This window comes from Hesperophylax consimilis, chromosome 13 (genome assembly GCF_061612785.1).
Source record: "Hesperophylax consimilis isolate HC1 chromosome 13, BYU_Hcon_1.0, whole genome shotgun sequence".
NCBI classification, from domain to species: Eukaryota; Metazoa; Arthropoda; class Insecta; order Trichoptera; family Limnephilidae; genus Hesperophylax; species Hesperophylax consimilis.
The window spans coordinates 21,446,539-21,469,168 of NC_142848.1; the positions used below are offsets into that span (position 1 = coordinate 21,446,539).

The 22,630-nt window shown below is 33.9% G+C and overlaps 2 protein-coding genes across 2 annotated transcripts in view; one reads left to right on the forward strand and one right to left on the reverse strand.

The window, feature by feature from the left end:
* LOC149418589 (activating signal cointegrator 1) overlaps positions 1-6,630 on the reverse strand; it is a 31,878-nt gene extending 25,248 nt beyond the window's left edge. The window contains exons 1-5 of the mRNA XM_089638587.1: positions 6,587-6,630; positions 4,943-5,122; positions 4,746-4,864; positions 1,773-1,946; positions 1,108-1,226 (exon numbers count right to left, since the gene is read on the reverse strand). Of these exons, the coding sequence (XP_089494713.1) occupies positions 1,108-1,226; positions 1,773-1,946; positions 4,746-4,864; positions 4,943-5,010 (480 nt within the window). The 5' untranslated portion in view covers positions 5,011-5,122; positions 6,587-6,630. The remainder of the gene's footprint in view (positions 1-1,107; positions 1,227-1,772; positions 1,947-4,745; positions 4,865-4,942; positions 5,123-6,586) is intronic.
* Positions 6,631-17,980: 11,350 nt separating this feature from the next.
* The window catches only part of LOC149418590 (uncharacterized), a 156,352-nt gene continuing 151,702 nt past the window's right edge, over positions 17,981-22,630 (forward strand). Inside the window, exon 1 of the mRNA XM_089639125.1 lies at positions 17,981-18,302. Coding sequence (XP_089495251.1) covers positions 18,240-18,302 — 63 coding nt within the window. The 5' untranslated portion in view covers positions 17,981-18,239. The remainder of the gene's footprint in view (positions 18,303-22,630) is intronic.

Genomic DNA, 22,630 nt, shown 5'->3' on the forward strand with positions numbered 1-22,630 from the left:
GTACAATCTTCGTAGTCTCTTGGTAACTTGTAGATACTCTATTTTGGGGTTGCAGGAAATTAAGTAAACTAAATTAAGTACAATACCATTATGACTTTACTATCAAGCCATTGGCCGCTCGCCGCTCGCCTCTCGCCGCCTATCTATCTCACGGAAGTAGGTACCGCTACCACAAAGACCCTACACTACAATTTTATTCTGCACATATAAATTCAAAAACTAAGGTTGATATTTTTCAAACATTATCACATTTGATTGATGATAAAATCGAGGTTCAGCTCCATTTTAAAGTATCTTTGAATGATCCCCGTTAAACGCCAATTCTTGACTGCTCTCAGATTTTGATGGAATTGTAAACAGCCACTAAGCACAACGGTTCATGCCTAACCTAAATGTACTGAAGCTTTGTTTAGACTGCTATAAAGAAACAGATTCCAAGTTTATATTTAGTATAAATGGGCCATTCAATTTGAATGTTGTATTGTACAATCTGTCAAATGGGAATTGTCTCTTAAGGACGGGTTGTTTCGGAGAATTTGAACAATTCATCAAATTTCAAAGTTCATTTTCAAGTTCTGTGAATGATTTTTTCATGTTCTGTTTTTATTTCAATTTTGTCAAGCAACTAGCCTACAATGATATAATAACAGAACTTGAATAAGACTTTCACAGAACCCAAAAATGAACGTTGAAATTTGATGAATTGTTCAAATTCTCCGAAACAACCCGTCCTAAGTCCTAATTTTATTATTTTTTTAAATTTAATATATGCAAGAAATTGTATTGTGTGCATTTTTGTATTTTTTTCATATTCCCATGCAGATAATTTAAATTTGACTAACAACACAAACATCATTGATGGGTTTGAAATTCAGCAAAACACCAATGACAGTGAATGAATCATTCTCAATGAATGATTGAGAATGATTCGTTTTCATTCTACAGGGGATTGAAAAAGCCTAGCGATGAATTGAATATATGTCCTAAAGGCGGTCATCTTGACTCTTAACTTTGTCCAGTAACTGCAGCTTGTATACCTCCAAAATACAATGTAAACAGAAAGTAATAATTTCATAGATAACTAGAAAGAGATACATATAAACTTACCAGGTTACCGCAAAACAGACAAGGACCGGAACCTTCCTGCTGGCAAACTATGCGACCACACTGCATACAGTTGTTCACAAGGGAATGCTTACTGGCCTGGCAATCACAGTGATGTCTTCCTATTTAAATTCATAGTATAATTAATAAATATTCATAAAATAAATTAAATATTTAAATTCATACCAACATTTTTAAATACATTTATTTGAATATCACTTTGGTTTTCGGGAATGATAGAATGCAAATCTTAGAAGCAGAAATTAACCCACTCCCGACATCCGATGGAGCTAAAACTGTCAGGTAGACTAGTGGTCAATGACAATGCATTTTATCAACTTTTGGTGGCAATCACGTATACAAAATAAATGTCGGTCCTACCCGACCTGTTATACCATTTAAGATAAACACATATTTCCGTGGGTGTGTGTGTAAGTGATTGCCACCAAAAGTTGATAGAATTCATTGTCATCGACAATGAGTCTATCTGTTGAGTTTCAGCTCGATCGGATGTCAGGAAGTGGTCTAATTACTGCTTCCAAGATTTGCATTCATTCATCCACGAAAACAAAATAGAAATTCAAATACATAGAACTGCTCATCTCGACAAACGAATTCCCTAGTGAGATGAGCAGCGGAGGAAAAAAAAAATTTAAAGTAAAACAAACCTTTCAGTAAAACAGTCTCCTTATTCTGACCATCTTGTGTGTACAGATTAACAAATTTAGATTTCTTTTTCCCAGGAAATTCTTTCTCGGGTGATTCATCCGACACATTGGCCACGGCCGCATTGTTTTCAGACGCTGACTTTGGGCCTTTCTTTTTCTTATTAGAAGCTTTTTCTGAAAAAAAACATTAATTGAGAAGATTTCACGAGTGACTGAAAAAAACAGTAAAATATATTTTATTGAATCTCTGTTTCTACTTCTCTTCTTTTTTGTTTTACAATTTGTTAATTGTAAGGGTAAAAAACAACACCCGATTTCAACTTAAATATCTGATGGAGACAACTATTTAAGTCGGGGGTTCAAGTAAACGTGCACAAACTGGGATTTTATGGTTTAGTTTGGGTTATTTTAATAATTTGTTCGCATTTCCTAATCTTCAAACTTAACTTTGATTGAGATTTTTTTTTACTTAAATGCATCTTTTACTATCTCCCACAACATAAATAGTTATTTGTTGTAGTAATTAAGTTGAAACCACGCGGAATTCGACAAGTTTATCATTATAAGAACTAATGGTGGTAAAATTTCGATCGCGCTGGCCTCGCTTATTATGAATATTTTTTAGATAAAACCTTTAGATTCACCTTAATTACTGTATAACACAACTTTTTGCATTTGGGGCGGTGGAAAATATTGCAATAAAAATTTCAATTACGTAAAATTAAAATCTACTCTCGCATACGAAATCGACGAAGCGGCGACGGTCGGCCTCTATTTCTAACACTCGCTGACATTTTGTTATGTTGGTATTCCTGACACTTTACGAAGAGCTAGGAGCTAGATGCTAGACAATCGTAGCCGACTTCGTGCGGATACATAAATGATTAAGGAATAAAAACAGTACATAATTTGTAATAATATAATGTAAACAAACCTTTTTAGAATCACTTCAGAGTCGAACTGAGGCACTAGAATCATGTTGGATTTCGTCGTCATTATAATTGAAACTGTACAAAACAAATAGTCACAAGTCCGAGGCACAAGAATCACATTGAAATAAAATAAAAAGTCTGAAAACCTATTTTGTTTCAAATTTAAAATAGGTTAGACAATAAATATTTGCAAAACCGGGACATGCTTAGTAAGCATTAAAAATATCTTTATAAATACAGGCTTTATAGAGCCTGCTCGCGTCAAGGCAAGAAAAATATCCCAGTTTTCAAGTAGTTCAGCGGCTACGCTAGGTTTTTTGAACATGGTTTGTGATACAAAAGAAAGTGCCCCCTTTATAGCGCCTGCTCGCGTCAAGGCAAGAAAAACATCCCAGTTTTCAAGTAGTTTAGCGGCTACGCTAGGTTTGTGTAACATGGTTTGTGATTTCATGATTTGGTATAAAGGGGGTCATTTTCTTTTTCATCATAAACCATGTTACACAAACTTAGCGTAGCCGCTCAACATCGCAGAAATAGTTAATTTAAATAAAATTTGAACGTAAAAAAATAAAATCCAGCTAATAAATTTCAATCACAACGCACACAATGCATGCATATTAGGTAAATACTAATTTGACGGAATTTTTCAACATTAAAAAAAACGCCCGCGCGATTAGCCGTTCGTTTCGTCCTATAGTAACAGAAATACCAACAAAACAAAATGACATTTGACAATAAAGTTTGAAAATGGACAGTCTCGTTTCACAAAACGAAAGCTAATTTTAATTTTACGTAATTGAAATTTTTGGTATATGCTGACTACGAGTGCCCAGTAAAATTTAACACTTTCCCGACATAATTACTAATTCCTGATGATCTCAAACTGTACCCGTGGTATTGTTCTCAGGTGCAAAGCTTTCACTTAGAACAAATTTCACTTCGTTTCATTTTTACACTCAAAATAAATATGACATATTTATCAAAATATCCCACTTCGCGGCCATTTTACATCGTACTTTTTGCCGGGAACTTGATGGGAGTCGCTATATGCACAGCGACTAATCGACAGGGGGCGTGGCCAACATATCCGAGCATACCCGAAGTGAAGTATAAAAGGGACACTTCTTTTGAATCACAAACCATGTTACACAAACCTAGCGTAAGCCGCTAAACTAATTGAAAACTGGGATGCTTTTCTTGCCTGGACGCGAGCAGGCGCTATTAAGGGGACACTTTCTTTTGAATCACAAACCATGTTACACAAACCTAGCGTAGCCGCTAAACTAATTGAAAACTGGGATGTTTTTCTTGCCTTGACGCGAGCAGGCGCTATTAAGGGGACACTTTCTTTTGAATCACAAACCATGTTACACAAACCTAGCGTAGCCGCTAAACTAATTGAAAACTGGGATGTTTTTCTTGCCTTGACGCGAGCAGGCGCTATAAAGGGGCACTTTCTTTTGTATCACAAACCATGTTACACAAACCTAGCGTAGTTCTAAAAAGGTTTGTTTACATTATATTATTACAACGCCATTTCTGACTTTTCGTTTCACCGCCCACCGCGTTTCACTGATTTTGCAACTCGGAACACCTCGGGTATGCTCGGATATGTTGGCCACGCCCCCTGTCGACTAGTCGCTGTGCATATAGCGAAATCAACATGGCCGCTTATAATTTGTTAATAAATGTCGATCTCAAACTATTTTCTGTTTTTTTCCATGTTTTTCCTTTATTATTTCAACTAAAATGAAGCATAATACGTTTGCCCCAAGGTAAGTTCATAATTACTTCTCATACCGTCGAGATTTGGCTTAATTTGACAATTTTAGCGCAAAAACAGTGAGGGCACTGATAGACAGCATGTTCCAAATTTTTATTGCAATATTTTCCACCGCTCCGAATGCAAAAAGTTGTGTCGTACAGTAATTAAGGTGAATCTAAAGGTTTTATCTAAAAAATATTCATAATAAGCGAGGCCAGGGCGATCGAAATTTTACCCTAATGGTATTATTGAAAGTACAAATAATGAAAACTCTACCTTTCTTCTTTCTCTGCAAAATCTCTGTGAGAAATTCTCGGTGATGTGGATTTTCTACATTGAGTAAAGTTTTCAAGTAATCCTCCAATTCACGGTTATTATCAATGTCCGATATAAACCTGAAAAACGTAAGATTTTACAAGAATTCAAGTAGAAAAGCTAGGATATTTACACGATTTTCAAAAATGTATACTTACTGGACTAATTCTTCCGGTACGGTAAATTTTAAGCAATCCGAAAGTCTTTCACTTATCCACTTATCCATGATGATTTTATTTATTATTCAACGGTATTAGAATATTATTTATAAAAAGTTACACAATATTGTGCAATATCAAAAACTGTTAACGAAAACAAGCAGCACTTTCCCCCTTCTGGACTATAATCATAAATAAACCACTCTCTAGATCGATATCTTCGGGCTTTTTGTATGGCGCCATTTTGTCATCCCCTTAACCACAGACGACCACAGATAAAACGGTCGTATGGTCCAGACAGGTAAATATATTGTGGACCATAAATAAATCTCAAGGCCATTTAAAAAAGTGCAAACATAGACAATATGACTGCACCCAGCTAACATCGTTCATTCACTAGCCCAAAAAAAATATATTTAAAAAATAAAAATATTGGAATGCAGTTAAAGGAAAATAAAAAAAACCCACAGCTATTCACACATAAAAATACTTTTTATTTTCAAAAAGACAATGGACAGTAATACAAAACAGGGTCAGTACAACCGATGTATTGAGCATTGATTTATCATTGAAGTACAAGATAATACTAATATATCTAAACAAAACATGAAACAGAACAAGACACAGAAATATAAAAAGTAACGGTCTCAACTAGGAATCGAACCCAGTCTTACTGCAACAACTTAATAGGATTTAATTTGACATTGCACAAAAATACAAGAATATATACACAAAATACATATTCAACAAATTTAAGTGTTAATTATTATTGCCACAGCACTAGAAGTTATTCAAATTCTCCTGCAAGGGTTTCATATAATTTCCACAGCTTTGTCGTCAGCAAACATCATGGAAATTGCTGGTTAAATCTGAATACTTACATAATGCAATTCTGGAGAGGTTTAAATGACCTTGTTTGATGTAATCGTGGCTTTTTTAGCAGTTTTAGCATCCTAATACGTGGTATAGTATCGCGTCGGAATACGGATAGGTCTGAAAAGGAAAATTAATTAAATTATTAGCCAATGAAGTACATTCAGGAATTAGGAACATTGTATCAAAGAACGAGAGGTTAGTACCTTATTTGACAACGGGTTCGGGTCCTTCTTTCAGTTGGTGGAGATAGACAGGATATTATATGATGACTGGAAGATTAAGCGTTGCCAAGCATTCTTTTTTAATCCCAAAAGTACCGTATTTTTGCTTTCATTTACGAAATGACACCCACAAACAAACGTATTTCTTGCTGCTTCTTGCTAGCACCGGATTATCGAATCCGTCTGAGCAACCTTTAACACAACACGGCATTAATTTATCACCTTGAAGAATTCTAGCACGCAACATTATTTTTAGATGGGTTAGACGATTTTCAAAATTCAAAATATTTACGCTAAAAACTGACTTCGACTTCCGAAATGGCGTCTTGGAAATTACCGTTAATTTTTATCGCAGCATAACACATGCTTAGCTTCTCTTTCTGTTACACAAGTCGCTATGGTAGAGAGCGAGAGATCAAGATACAATTTTTGCTCTGAGCCAATGAGATCTGAGCTTTCAGCCACAACAGCTTTGTCTATAAGAATTTGGGTTGAGGATAACTCCTCCCATCAGGGTTACAAGGTTATGCGAGAGTTATACGCCCCTGACTATAATAAACCGTTCTGAACCGTTCGGACCAAAGTTCTGTCAAGTGTCAAAATTTTAGGTGACGTTTCTAGTTGATAAGCAAATCTATGCTTATTTTCTATGGTTATTTAAAATAGTGACGTTTAGAAAATCATTCGGTATGATCGCTCACATCGTTCATTTTAGAATTTTTTTTAGGTGGTAACATTTTTTATTTTTCACTTTCCTTTAAAATATTTAGAATGTTGAGTTGCGATAGAGAGAACACTGAATATCAGGCACATTTACAAAATAGTAATGAGCGAGCAATTTTTACAATAGTTCAATAGTTCAACTATTCAAATTAATATTAATTGGGTGTACCAGCAGTTTTGTGAACAGTAGATCTCTTTCCAAAAAAGTATGTTTGCGATAGAGAGAACACTGAATATCAGGCACATTTACAAAATAGTAATGAGCGAGCAATTTTTACAATAGTTCAATAGTTCAACTATTCAAATTAATATTAATTGGGTGTACCAGCAGTTTTGTGAACAGTAGATCTCTTTCCAAAAAAGTATGTTTCTAATCAAAATCAAAATTTCCATTGAAATCATAAGATTTGTAAGTACATACTTAAATGCCTAGCTAATCATCCTCCTCTTCTCCATCTCGGAAGGGTTTAGTTTTTCCTGTGGGGAAGATTTATAAAAACCTTTTATTCTAAAAATTTACCAAACGAGGCTTCTCTAAAGAAGGGAAGGTGGGAGAGAGAGGCCCCCCATCTCCTTCACCTCTCTCTCCCACTTCCCCTTCTTTCAGTTTGGTTGCGAAGTATTGAAAGTGAAGGAGAGGAAAGCAAGGAGATAGGAAGATGGAAAGAAGGCTGGATCGAAACTCTCTCTTCCTCTTTTTTCTTTTTCGTAAGGGGGAGAGGTGGAGAAAAACCTTTTAATTTAGGAAGAGGAAATCTCCTTTCCTTTCTCTCTCTCTTTCTCTTCTCTGGAACCTTTTTTTTTTTTGGAAGAAGGAGAAGAGTTGTTTCCTTCCGGAGAGGCCTTTCCCTCCCTACCTAGTTAATCAATTAACACGACGTTTTTACTTATGAAAAAAAAATAACTGAACCATTAAAAAACTCATCCCGGAACGTAAGTGGCTTGTGTATGTCCGGAACCGTAACCTAACAAACAAATCTTCAGACAGACGTAATGCCAAATGGTCGAATATTCCGATTCGCTCCGATTTAAAACAGGACTTCGATAAGTTCAGTCGCCCTAATTTTTTATGCATGAACATTTAAAAAAGTGATGTCATATATGAAAGAATAGAGTAAAAACGTTTCCGTAAATGCGCGTTAAGGCGAAGCACTAATGCAAAATCATGTGTTTTTGGTTTTAAAAATTGCTCGCTTTGAAATATTTTAAATGTTTTAATCAAATACTGCGAGTAGAACAAATCTTGGCCTATGAAAAAACAATGTTTTTATAGGCCAAAAAAAAGTATCAGGCCTATAAAACTTCTTTAAAGTTTGAAATCTCATACTTACGAACCTATTATCGATCGTGGTTTTATTTTATAATATGGAATATTAAATTTTTTAGAAAATTATCTTAAAACATTTAAATATTTGTGCATGAACTTCGCAAAATAAAATAAAACACACTTTTTGGAGATGTTTTTTTAGTTTTTCCTGCCTAAATCAAAATGCGGTAATTTTAACCTTATCGGCATCTACATAAGGAGTGTTATTGTTAGCGGCCCTATTCCAAATGTTACACGACGTGGTACATATTTTATTTATTACAATATTGTGTTCTACAAGAATACAACAATAATAAATTATTTATCGAATAGCTACATTCAATAATTAATATAGCGATCGTCTTGAACTTTTGACTAAACTTGTATCGTGTTTTCATTCTACTACTTTTGTTTTTATTCATAGTATTAGTTTGGGATCTGTTTTTTTTTTAAATTTTGATGCCCTTGCTTTTAATTACTTTTACATTAGTAGGTAAATATTAAATATGTTTAGTGTACAAACCTAAATTTAGAAATAAAGACAATGTTTTAATTGGCGAACTTTGTATATTTATTTATTTTGGGGAAATCAACACCAAAAAATGAAGTAAAAATAAATTATAACCAGTTCTAACGTAGGTTTCTATGTCAGATCAGGCAATAATGCATCAGGCAATAATGCAATATGACAATATGAGTGTATGAGCGTACAAGGACTACTCGACAGTTTTGCATTAGTTTTTTTGTAATTTTTTGTCACGTTCCATCTCCGGCTAAAAGGCAGGCTCAAAAAATCATTTCTGTAAAATACAAACGCATTATTTTCCAGTTAGACAATACAATTTACAAAAAACATAATTTTACAATAAACAAGTTAAGTCATTAGTCATTACAAAAATAATCAGCTGATGCACGGCGTCTGTTTTCAAATAATGTGATCGATCGTCCGATCTTTGTGTTTATTTATATAGATACGGCATAAAAAAATAACAAATGGTGATCGGTCGTGCTTGGCGGGTGATCACAACATATTGTGACCAACCAAAGTGTTTAAAAAACCCACATGTAATGTTATTTTATCATTATTATCTGATGCACCTTGAGGAAATTTCAAGAACACTACCACTCAATTGGGTCAAACTAGCATTGGGTTACTAAATATGTAATTATTTTAAAGTTTATTAGTAGTGCGCACTTGAAGTTAAATGACACAAAACTGTGCCATACAAATGTTATATTATCATCTGCATGTGCCTACGTACATCTATTTATATAAAGGAGAGTTACACGGGCGCAATTGGAGCAGTCCGCTCCGGGCGCCGAATTGCCAAAGCGCTGATAATGCCTAACACCTAACAGTCCTAACACATCGCCATTGAGATTATTTTTCATAAAAACGGTGCTACACAAAAATACAAATCATCCGAATATTATTGATCATAGTGATCACCTACTTAGGCGCCTACTGGTTTTGACAATGGGTTCCAATATTTTATTCGCGCCAGGCGCCGTTTGGTTCAGGGTTGGCCCTGGGCGGGCGGGCTGCTTGAATTTGATTTGCATACAAATATTACAAATCTACTGTTTTATTCTGAGATTTTTGAAGTTTTGCCTATTTGACCATCGAAACAAGAGGAAGGCCACTGTCTTACTTAATTAATAATGTCATTTCCAACTATGTACTCTGCGACTTTAGCCAAGTTTTTCTAATAAACAATAAAAAGTGTTAATCTCTAGTAAGTACGGTCCAGTATATTATCTGTCCGTACAAATTATAAATAAATAATAATGATAATAAAATATTTACATTCTAACGCAGCATCACGTTATACATTGTATTTCCGATTTTATGTCCGGGTTAAATCTTCCCCATATGAAAAACTAAACCCTTCCACACACTTTTCCACAAATGATCATCTAGTCAATCAACATTATGCAAGTGCATTATATAAGCAAAATAAATACAAAACAATACAAGAACAACCCGTCAACTCACCAGAGATCAAATGGGAAAATAATTCACCGACTCCAGATATTTTCATATCAGAGGGTTCGGCTCGGTAGAACTCCTAACAGGGCCTATAAATCCTACTTATCCCTCGACATAAATATTAAAAAAATCTTTTCTTTCACTCAGTTTTTTTCTACTATTAATCAACGAATCGGTGGATGCAATAGGTTTATAATAGTTTGACTGTTTATAGTTTGTAATAAGAAAGATCATTGTATACAAATACTATGTATTTGTCCAGTGCACTTGAGGAGATTTTGCACAAATACAAATACAAATCATCCAAATATTATTTCAGTTAGTTATTAGTCCTTATAATCATGCTGAAACGCGCCGAGATTGGACGATTAACTGGTAGGCAGGTAGATACGTACCTTCAATAAATGTTTTTGTAATTTAAATTTAAATGTTAAAAATGATGCGGATCGTCGATTCAAATAATGTGACTAAATTTGAAATACCCCAAACTAAATTGTTGGTAGGTAGGTACCTACGTCATACGATCAGTATAAAGATATTGAATGATAGACCCAGCGGATTGTGCTTTTGCCCAGACAAATGTAATGGCTAATCTTTTATTAATCAAATCATTTGAATAAATTGTCGGAGTAAACAATATAGCCGACCGTCTCGCTGTCTGTTGTTCACCGTTCAAGTTCAAATTAATGCACAGGGATTATCTTCTATCTACTCACTTACCCGTGCAAGCGGTGTAAATATGAACTAACTAACCAAGTGTGAAAAAAAAACTTTGTTATTTATTTATTTATTTATTACACGCCCTAGTGGGCTTTTCTTTGAAAAAAATACAAGCATTTTGTACTAGAGTAAACACTTAAAAATTAATACATTAAAGAAGAATGTAAACCTAATGGCAAAAATAAATCCTCACGCATATAATTGAATTTAAAAGATTCAACAAAACAAAATAGTAGAAGCGGAGAAGTTATATGTGTACATAGGTCTACTTTTGTCTAGAAGAATAAAAGTGATAGAATATACAACATTTATACTGATTAGTTTTCAAATGAAATATATCACCCAGATCAGAATATTTGTTTCCGAGATTGTGAAGTCTCGGAATCGGAAAATTTTGGTAAGCTAGTGTCCTGGTGTTATTGAAGTAAAAGGGTAAGAAATGTCGGCATGATTTTTTGGGAACATGGATATTGATATATTGAAGTAATTCGGGACAGTCAATTTTAAAATGTAGTGTTCTTTGTTATTATTATTATATTATATATTAAATCTGTGCCTATTCTTCTTTCTGAAAGTTTCAATAGAGACATTTTATCCAAGAGGTAATTGTAATTTATGGTTTGTATAGGAATATGCAATTTATAATTTATAAACCTTAGAAACTTCCGTTGAATCTTTTCAATGTTATCTGAATGAATATTGAAAAATGGAGACCATAACGTAGAGTTATACTCAAGTTGGCATCTGACAAGGGTTTTATATAACATAATAAATGTTCCTAAATTATTGAAATCTTTTGCAGCTCTCAAAACAAAGCCAAGAGTCTTATGTTTGTTATGTACATCATTCATTATTTAATTATTATGTACGTCATTAATTACTTATTAAATGTCTAATTATATTTACACATTTGCAAAATAAATAAATATGAATTGGCAAATACTTGTACGTCTGGTTCTTACCCAGGCGTCATGGACTCAATTTCTATCCTCACTAAGTCCTTTATATTGCACAAATAACGAATAACATTGTCAGATTATTCGTATCTCGCAAATGCTGGTCCTTCTTAAAAAAATGTACAGATCTAGGTACATAATATTATAAGTAGTATGTGGGTAATAGGTATATAGTATGAGCCGTTAAAATTACGGTATTCCCGTTTATTGTGGGGGACGTCACTGTAAAAAACAGTACACACTGGGTTGACGTACGTGATACACGCATTACTACGTTCCCAGGTCAACATGCACGCTTGCTCGCTGGTTCTACACACGCAAGTAATCTGTAGTTCTTAAGTACGATTTGCCGTTTATTTTTTAGGTTATGTGTATGTGTTTCACTTCATGTCAACAGACGCAATTCATAGCTTTGTCATGTCTTGCGATTCAGAGAGCAAATTTGAGGACGATTTACTTATACAGGGTGTCCGGAAACTCGTAGTACAAGCGGGAAACTGGTGAATCTACATCACATTTGGAGTCGATTTTGTAGTATAATTTTTTTTTATTTGAGCTTTCGTTATCGAGTAAATCGAGTTTGAAGTTGATTTTTTTTTTTTTTTTTTAATCATATTCTTATAAATTATTACTGAAGATCAAAGTACCCAACTAATTAAAACTATTTGAAAGTAAAACAAATGAAGAAACTCGGATTTGAAGCATTATTTTGAAATCACCCTTCATTTAACCCGGTGTAATCATAAAATATTTCTGCTCTGCAGGGTTAAAACATCTGTTATTCAACCCTAAACACCAGAAAAAACTTTAACCCTAAAATAGCCGAAAAATATTTTTTTTTTGTTTTTTTTTTTTTTTTTTTTAAATGAAAAAAAAAACTTTATGTTTTTTTGGGTTCCCCATGTGGTGTAGATTCTCCAGTTCCCCGCTTGTACTACGAGTTTCCGGACACCGTGTATTTAATTGCCAACTGTCAAAACAAAAAACCATACATATAACGAACATATTAATCCTCAGCTTGCTGCCAAAATTACAGACCAACAACACGGGTTTGTCAAAGGCAAATCTACCGTGAGTAATCTACTTATTTACTCTATTTTTTTGTTTACTAGCATGGATCGAGGCCATCAGGTAGATGCAATTTACTGCGATTTCAAAAAGGCTTTTGACAAGGTTGATCACCTTATTCTTATCAAAAAAATTATGTATAACGGAATTAGGGGAAACTTATTACGTTGGTTCATCTCATATTTAACAAAAAGACAGAAAGCTGTATCGTTACGAGGACATACTTCCGTATGGGAACCAGTTACTTCTGGCGTACCACAGGGATCAATCCTAGGACCGCTTTTATTTATACTTTTTATTAATACAGTTTCTGAATATTTCATGCATTGTTTATTTCTCTTGTACGCCGATGACATAAAAATATTTGCTATTGTTAGAAATTTAAATGATTGTCTGCTCATCCAACGAGACTTAGTAAGGTTCGAAGCGTTTTGTAATGAAAACAAAATTTACCTATTAAGTTACAATAAATGTAAACAAATAAGCTTCACTAAAAATCATAACGCTATTATACACAATTATTATATAGGCAACTATTCACTAGATCGTGTATACTGTATAAGGGATCTTGGCGTACTTTTTGATTCCAAACTTCATTTCGATGCGCACATTAAAAACATTGTGAATAAAGCTTACTGCATGCTAGGCTTTGTTATCAGAAACAGCCGCGTATTTCGAAAGCCTGAAACCTACCTTCTGCTTTACTATACGCTGGTCCGTTCTCAACTTGAATACTGCACCTCCATATGGATTCCACTTTACGATATCTATAAAGAAAATATTGAAAGTATCCAGAAGAAATTTCTGCGTTACCTCAACCACAGAATGAGCGCACCTAAACGGGGATACACAAATATGCTCTCGAAATATAACGTCTCCACTCTTACTAACCGGCGAACTTACCTTGACCTAATGACCTTGTTCAAAATCTGTAACAACTTTATCGACTGTCCTGGCTTACTCAATCTAATAAACTTTAAAATACCACTCAGAACGACGAGGCTTAACGACTTATTCCATATTAGCCGGACGCGCACAAATGCTGGTGTCAGAGATCCAATCAGAAGAATGTGCGAATTGTATAATAAAAACCAAAACCTGAAGGATTCCGACATATTTTTTGATACATATAGTACTTTTGGCAGGAAATTGAAGTCTGTTTTACTATAAAAAAAGAAAATGTGTACTTACTTCATTCACTGTACTCTTTAAGTACTTTTTATGATCTATCTCTAAACTTGTTTACAAAATATGTGTACACTTTTATTTGATACTGAGCATTATCTATATACAAAATTTTTACCTTATTTACATGTAAAAAATATTTAAAATTGCTATCTACCAGTCAATCAGTGAGAAATAGTTAGGATGCAGGCGAATTCTCAAGTTATTGTTTTACAAAATTATCTTTTAATTACTGTCTGTATCTGTGTTTTCTCCTTAAATAAATAAATAAATAAACATAATAGTAGATGCATAGATAATACCGCTTATAGATGTGAAATCAACTCGTTGGTGGCGTGACGCCACCCCCTCCACGTTTACACGTCCCACGGTGATCTGGACAACCCAGATCGGCCCAGCGATGGAACCGTGGGTTTGCGTAGCGTGTGAGAAGTTTATTTCTAAAGCATCTATTTCCATAGAAAATGCATGGATTATAATTAGTCTAGATATCTTAATGCGTTGCTTACGTAGCGTACGTCAACCCAGTGTACTTCTACCTTAAGTTTTGAGCCAAACGGCGCGAGTAAAATTTCGGCCCCACTTATCAAAACTACTGGACGTTTACGTAGTTGTTTGGCGGTCCGTCCTCTCTGCCTACCCCCACGGGGAAACGGCGTGATGGTTAGTTAGTTAGTTAAAAAATACAATGGCATTGATTAAAATCTTGTCAAAATCCTGTAAGTTTAAAAATACTTAGTACGTACCAGAGATGTGCAAAATGGGTACCCAAAACCGTTTGAAATGCAAAATGGAAATAGGTCAAAACTTTTCCATTTGAAAATGCAAAATGCAAAATGGTTTTTAGAAAAGCATTTCAAATGCAAAATGCAAAATACCTATTTTCAAAATGCAAAATGGTTTCTCAGGTCAAACAATCAAAATAATTATAGAATTTTTAAACAATTTTGTCATTTAATAATGGACATCAATGTAGAACAAACATATTACATGATGGTAAATCCAAAAACACCACGACTACAGATTATGAAATCACAAAAAAATTGCACGGGACTAATGTTGCCGACGTAAAAACATAGAAACTGCTATCTAACATTTAATATTACAGCGTCATGGCCCCATGTTCAGTATTTTTTGTAATGGTATCACTCAATTGCCAGGGCTCCTACCAGGGAGCAACTTGACAAATGTAAATTATCTCTCGTAGCGAAGTTGAGGACCGACTGATATTTGGGGCTTATGAAAAAAAGATGATTGGAGATAATAGGAAGAATGTTGCAAAAAAGCATTTAAAATGGAAAATGCATTTTTTCGCATTAGGCAATTCACCCTAAAAAGAGTGCTATGTGAAAAATGCATTGAGAAAAGCATTTAAAATGCAAAATGAAAAATGGTTTTTGGAAAAGCATTTAAAATGCAAATTTTTTTTGCAAAACATTTTGCATTTTGCATTTCCATTTGAAATGAATTTATTTGAAATAAAGCACATCTCTGGTACGTACATTACTGTAATAAATTATAAGTTAACGAGTCTTCTTTGTTAGGTTAAAGACAATGAATCATAAAACACATCAAGTTATAAAACATAATAAATATCAAATGGAATCATCGTGATTTGTTAACATGTCGCCATTGTAGAGGTAATATTTATTAAATATAATTCTATTAACTTTATTGCTTTCAAAGTATCTGTCAAATTAAAATTATGCTACCAACCATGTAAAAGCCCTGTGGGCGTTAAATAATTAGATAAATAAATATAATATTACATTACCAAACAACTTCTTAGGTAGGTAAGTACTTAACTTATTATTTAGTACATGAAGAGACAACTAATAAAATGCAGGTGTTACTCCCATCAAGGGATTCAGCATTCCTAAATTGGGATATGTTCGGGGCCGAGCAGGGTCAGCAGCAACGGCGCTTGGCGCTTATGAAACCCTCAAGAGCGCTGTGCATTATCACCTCCTAGTCACCATTAGCAAATCGGCGGCTGGAGCGCACTGCTCCAATTGGGTCTGAACAGGGCCGATCCTGGGCTGAAGGTAGTGGTGAAGGAAGGATATGGGGCAGAGGAAGTTGGGGAAGTACCTGGCTATTTAAATCTAGTCAACAAATTCTGAATAGTAGTGTTTCACCACGGCGATACTGAAAGTATCGCACGATGTAGTAAAGCACTCTGGAACATTCCGCAAAAATACAATAATATATTAATTTAAATGAATAAATTGTGAAATGACAAGAAATAATCAAATAGAATTTATTTGCCAATGCCGGGATTTGAACCCACGACCTCGGATTCGTAGCCAAGGTTGTAACTCCTCAAACACGGAGTCCGTCATAAGAAAATAAATATAATAGAAATAGAAAAGTTCTATATTTTGACAAACTAAATTTCGCAGACGGTGGCGACGTTAGTAACACAGTAAATTTTAAAATAGTTTGTTTGTTAATTGGTTCGATGATTGGTTCCTCCTTTGGCGGACTGCAAAGTTAGGCATGTCATGCAGTAGATATAATTCCGGAAGAGTGGTTCCTAGTTCATGTCGAATGGTATTGTTTTATGTATGTATGGTGTACCGATACACGTGTGTGTGTGAGAGCTCCCTATACAATAAAGAGACAAAGTTATATCACCGCTTCGTTCTTGAAATAAGTGCAAGTTCGTACTCTATGAATAACGGTCTCTTAGGACGGGTTGTTTCGGGGAATTTGAACAATTCATAAAATTTCAAAGTTCATTTTAAAGTTCTGTGAAAGTCCTATTCAAGTTCTGTTATTATATCATTATAGCCTAGTTGTTTGACAGAACTGAAATAAAAACAAAAATTAAAAAAATCTTTCACAGAACTTGAAAATTAACTTTGAAATTTGAATAATTGTTCAAATTCTCCGAAACAACCCGTCCTTAGCAGCGCTTGAATAGCACGGCTAAGAGCCAGGGACGGTCCTGTGCAGGCGCGATTGGAGCAGTCCGCTCCGAGCGCCGATTTTCCAAATCGCCAAGGAGCCAAGGCTCTTATAAGTGTATAGTCTAATGTCTATTACTAGCGTCAGGCGCCGTTTGGCTCGGAGCCAGCCCTGATAAGCGCAGTTGGTTTCTGTCATGCTTTAATTTTGTGATTTTGTATTTATATACACTTCATTTAATACCCGTTAAATGGAAAGGAAAAAAAAATAACAGAATTAGGTAGGTACGTAGCGAAAGCAGTTCTCTTCCCCTTCATAAAATTAAAATGTTAAATAATAACAGATACTTTCTAACCTTCATATTCTTCTTCTACCGTCTCCATTTTCCTTCAGCCTGATGACATTCATCAAATTGGGCTGACATAGTCCCACTACCTCCGGGCAGTTGGAACTTTTGTCCGGCATCACATAAAAAAAACTGAAAAATTAGAAAATATTTGAAATTTGAAATGTTGTACAAAAAAACGGTCCTTATTCGTGACAAAATTCCTGCAAATGTATTTAGAAATTTTATCTAATCTTTTTAGGCCATTGGAATCTAAGATTTTAATTCGTTTTACGGATTTGTAAATAAAAGTTTTCATTTTGTGGCTTGAAGGGCCAATATAGAAGATGAACCTTAGTGCTTTTGAGAGTTTCATAATTTTTCCTTTCAACCATATTGGTATTTTTGTCTACTTTATTTTGACAAACATACAGTGTATAGTGAAGGTACTTACACTAAATGGTTATTGGTTATAAGAGCATTAGAACATCCGTCTTTCACATAATTGTCTTAATTATTTGAAGGTATGTACTTATGCCTAGTTAAAGTGATTACTCAAAGTTATTTACTTAAATGACGCCAGCCATGCCTTGCGGAATAAAAAAGCCGCATTCCGTATAATAATATAATAATTACATAAGAACATTACAGTAGCAACTTGGTTTCTGAGAAAAGATGATTCAACCTTTTTAACGAAAAAGAGGCTGCGATACGATATTGGTATTTACTACCTCAGTATACGCAAGGACGTTGAGATAGTAGGTACTTGATTTACCTTGTTGGCAGGTATTATCATATCTGATTGGTTAGTTTCTCAGGTAGAAGAGGTGGTACACGGCGACACCTGTCGACAGTCTCGCGCAACCATTTCAACCGCCAACTTCTTCTGTCAGTTCGTTTTTGTTTGTTTCTATTCCAATATTTGCCCTTTCAAAATAAACTTAACTTCTGTGTTAGTGAAAACGTGTTTGTGAACAAACAAATTAACGACTAGTTGTCAGTTAATAATCAGTTAAAATGAACACTATTCGGACCTCTCCCGATATTGGAATTTACAGCATCAAAATCAACGAAGGATTTGTGAGTAATTAAAATAATGTCTTTTTATTCGTGTTATCCGTTTCGATGGTGTTATCACAACCAGTTTTAGGCCTGCTTCTAATTTAGATGAATATTGTGTTATATTTGCGTCTTGTTTTATTACTAAAACGTGTTACTAAACAGCAATTCAAGTTTGTAAACTTTACTCTCATCGTGAAGATTTCGAATTCAAAAATCGTTCTGAAATCATGAAGCACATGGAAAAAATTCAAAATCCAAAACAAAAGAATGTCAATAAATAATTTTTGACAGATGTTATCGAGTAGGTACCTTTCGTAATAATAAAATGTTCTAGTCCCCGAGTAAACTGGTTCCATCTAGCCCTGTTTTAGTTTGTATTTCAATGTCGAAAGTGAGTTTTTTTTATGCGGGGCCTTGCTTTTACAGAATTTTACTTCCTCATTCTCACCTGAGTCGTGGACCTCGCTTTCTGCGAACATGAGTCATTTATGAACCACGACGCCTTCCGAGTATGCCGATGTCTCTTTCGTGCTAACATTTCATTATATTGTTGAATGGTATGTACCTATAATATAAAATAAATGCACGTTTCTTTGGCTGCCTTCGCGTCGGAATCCATTAAGAACCCCACAGGAATTTCAATATGTTTATGTGTACTCATTTCTATTGTTTAATAATTTATAATAATAAGTATGACAAACCTTTAGCAAGGTTTCTCCAGATTTAAAAAAATCAGCAATACTCATTTTCTCCGTGTATTTAACCAGAGGTAAAATAGCTTTCATATTTTTATGGATTATTACGAATTGAACAGGTTTAGACAAAAATTTGGAAATTATGCTACGTATACATACGCGAACCGAACTGCCGAACTCCACCTCAACTTATGGCAAAGGAACGAAGCAACAGCAAATGGCTCGAAACGCCGTTTGCAGTTGCTTCGTTCCTTTCTCGTGATTAGTGGAATTTTGCGACAACTTTGAGGCGGGAAATCCAAGTTAAATGACTTTTGAGATGGTGAATGTTCGATCTGGAATTTCAGGGAATGTAATAATTAAATGTCAAGGAAATCAAAACGATTTAATTAATACATTTCAAAATGAGTTCGGTTAGTACCTAACCTAACAAAAACAGGTAAAACAAAACATGATTCCGGATCATACATAGGTATGAAATGTAGCGTAAGTGCATTTCTACCTAATTAAAATTAAGTTTTTTTTTTAAAACACGTATACTTTACATGGATAGGTATCGCAATCAGCGTTGACCCGAACATAATTTTCACACAGAAGCATTGCCCGCATACAATATGTTCAATTTCACCAAATATATATTCCAGTGAAATAAAAAAAAAAACAGTAAAATATTCCAAACAAACTTCGAATATAAAATATTTATCATCGTGCAGGCAAATTATTGGACACTTTTCAATGTATTGTGCTGACCAATGGTATCGAAAGTTTCAAAAAAGTTTTTCAAACTAGTTTAGAACATTTTTCCAAGGCCCTTTTGTCGTAATATTTTTCGAAAAACAGTGAAAATATCCTTTGTAGGTAACAAATCTTGCTAGGGTTGTAATGAAGCTTTGTTGAAACCAGCGGAAAGCACAAAAAGCTTAATTTGAAAAAAATCATGCACACAAGAAAATCAATGATTATATAAACTTTTTACGAATTGTAACAGCAAAAATGTTATTATCACAACTATTTCAAAACCTTTTTACATGAATGCAAAGCCGCAATCAACAAAAACAGCCTTCGTTGGATTATTTTTTATCTATAATTTCCGTAAAAAACATGATCATCCGCTTATTATCGTGAAATCAAAAATGGCGGACCTATCGCGTAAATCCGTGATAATCACGAACGTTAACGTATTTTTAAATGCTAATAGTACTTACCTAATGGCATCCGATTACGTTATATGGCAAATACCAAAAAGGGTATTCCTAACTCGGTAGGTAGATATGTATCTATTATCTTTATTTAACAAAATATATACCAGTAAAGGTATATTCACATCTATGAAATAGAATTCGCTTTTATTTGAATTTCAAAGGAATTCAAATTGCTTTCGCATGAACTTCAGTTGTTCAGCTGTTGATTAAGCATAGAGCATCCATATTAAAGACTTGACCTAACATGAAATACGGGTATCGTTTCGACGAGCTGAAGGTAAACCACGTGACCATATTTTTGGCACCAGGATGGTTCGAGAATGCTTTGTATAATAATCTACGAGATCAGTCATACGTTGAAGGCAAAGCTTAATGCTAAATCACTATTTTGATTAATCTTTATAACAAATTGGTGTATATTATGAATACAAAAAAATATGCTTAGATAAATTGAAGGTTTTCCTATCGTTTCGCTTAAGTAGAATACAAATAAAAAATAAATTACTAAATAAAAAATATAAATGTAAACTACTAAAAAAAATATTTTTTCAATAGAAATGTATGAACGCGTAAAGGAAACTACTTTGAAAAAATACAGTATCATAGCTAAGATTATCTGTGACAGTTTCACTTGATTAACTTTTTTGCTTTCTTATAAAATTATTTACAAAACAAATATAAACCAGTTTTGTGTTTGAAATCGAACGTTTCTAGACTCCGTTTGTCAAGCGATTTTAATGCCTATTACCTACAATATAAGGTACACCAAGAATATACACATTTTTGGCTTGTAGCTTCCTCTTAAGTAAGGGAACGGTTTGCAGCACAATCAGTGTTCGTAAAAACGGTCAAAAAATCAAACCGCCTTCAAATCGGGTTGAGCAGTGAAGTTGAAAATGAGTGAGATAGGTAATTTTTTCAAAATTGGTAATCAAACTAGTCAGCCACATGACATAAAATTTGGTGTGCCCCAGGGTAGTGTTTTGGGCCCGATATTGTTTTTAATTTACATTAACCTCTTGTGCAATGTAGAAACCGATGATGAAATTATAAGTTTTGCCGATGACACCGGTCTCCTCACAAATGGAAAAACTGGGAGCAAACATTTACAAATCTGAAGCTGCTTTATACAATATCAAAAAATGGCTAAATTTAAACACACTTACCATGAATGTGAAGAAAACTAAATATATTGCTTTCAAAATAAGCAACACGGAAGATGAATTATCGAACTAATCCATGATTGCCAAGATATAAAACGACTGTATGACTGTCCGTCATTAGAAAAGGTCAACCACATAAGGTATCTAGGTATAGAAATCGATAAAAATCTTAAATGGATAGATCATGTAATCTGTACAACTAACAAATTTAAAAAAGTTTACATCCTTTTTTAAAACAATCAAAAATGTTCTTGCCAAAAGAGAATTAATTAGAATATACATAGCCATATGTCAATCTATATTAGAATATGGAATAGTTGGATGGGTAAGAGCAAATAACATCACTTTAAACCCCCTAATTATAACGCAAAAAGCCATCTTGAAAATACTACTCAAAGTACCTATCAAAAATTTCTCTAGCCATATTTTTAATAATCTAAACAACATGTCACTTAAACAACTCTATGCTAATACCATACTTATTTATACTCACAAAAATAATACACTTGATCTACTAACGAACATACCTAACAAAATCACTAGATCCTTCAATCAAAAATACATCCACCAAGCAAAAACGAAGACATCTTTTACACATTTCCTTTACTACGGCATAAAAATTTACAACAAATTAACACTCTCCTACAAAAAACTATCAAATGTCAATATATTCAAAGCATTCATGGTGATATAAGTATAAGTAAAAGAGTCTATATTAGCTTTAGATTTACGTTGTAAACTGTTAAGTTTAAAGAAATACAAAAAATTGTAGCACACATTCTAACTAGTGAAATAGATTACATTAGATTTTATTAAAATTAAAATTTATGTTAGTCCTCTGACCCAGATGTGTCGACTATATAACAAGATAGAGTGTGCTGAAATAGATATTTTCGTCGATAATTTGTACGGATTCAGAAAAAAAGTTCTGGCGCTATTAAAAAATATTAGCTAATTCATTGTGTCAATTTTCTTTCTATGCATACCTCTCGTATTTCTTATGCCTCTTACCACTTGTAATAATGTATAACTAGCAGTTAAAAACCCGCTCCGCGGGTTTTTTTCTGCTAGGCCCTGCGGGCGGCTCTTGCTTGGGCTTCGCCCATTTTAAGTGATATTAACAACAGTTACATTTAATAGATAGATATTAGAACATTCACAGAGAGAGGGTGAGTATATATATTGTTAAAACACGGAACAGGAAGGAGTTAATTAATAATAACATTCTAAATTTACGCATAATAAGAATGACAGTTGTTTGAATAAATGAAATTTTACGTATTTGT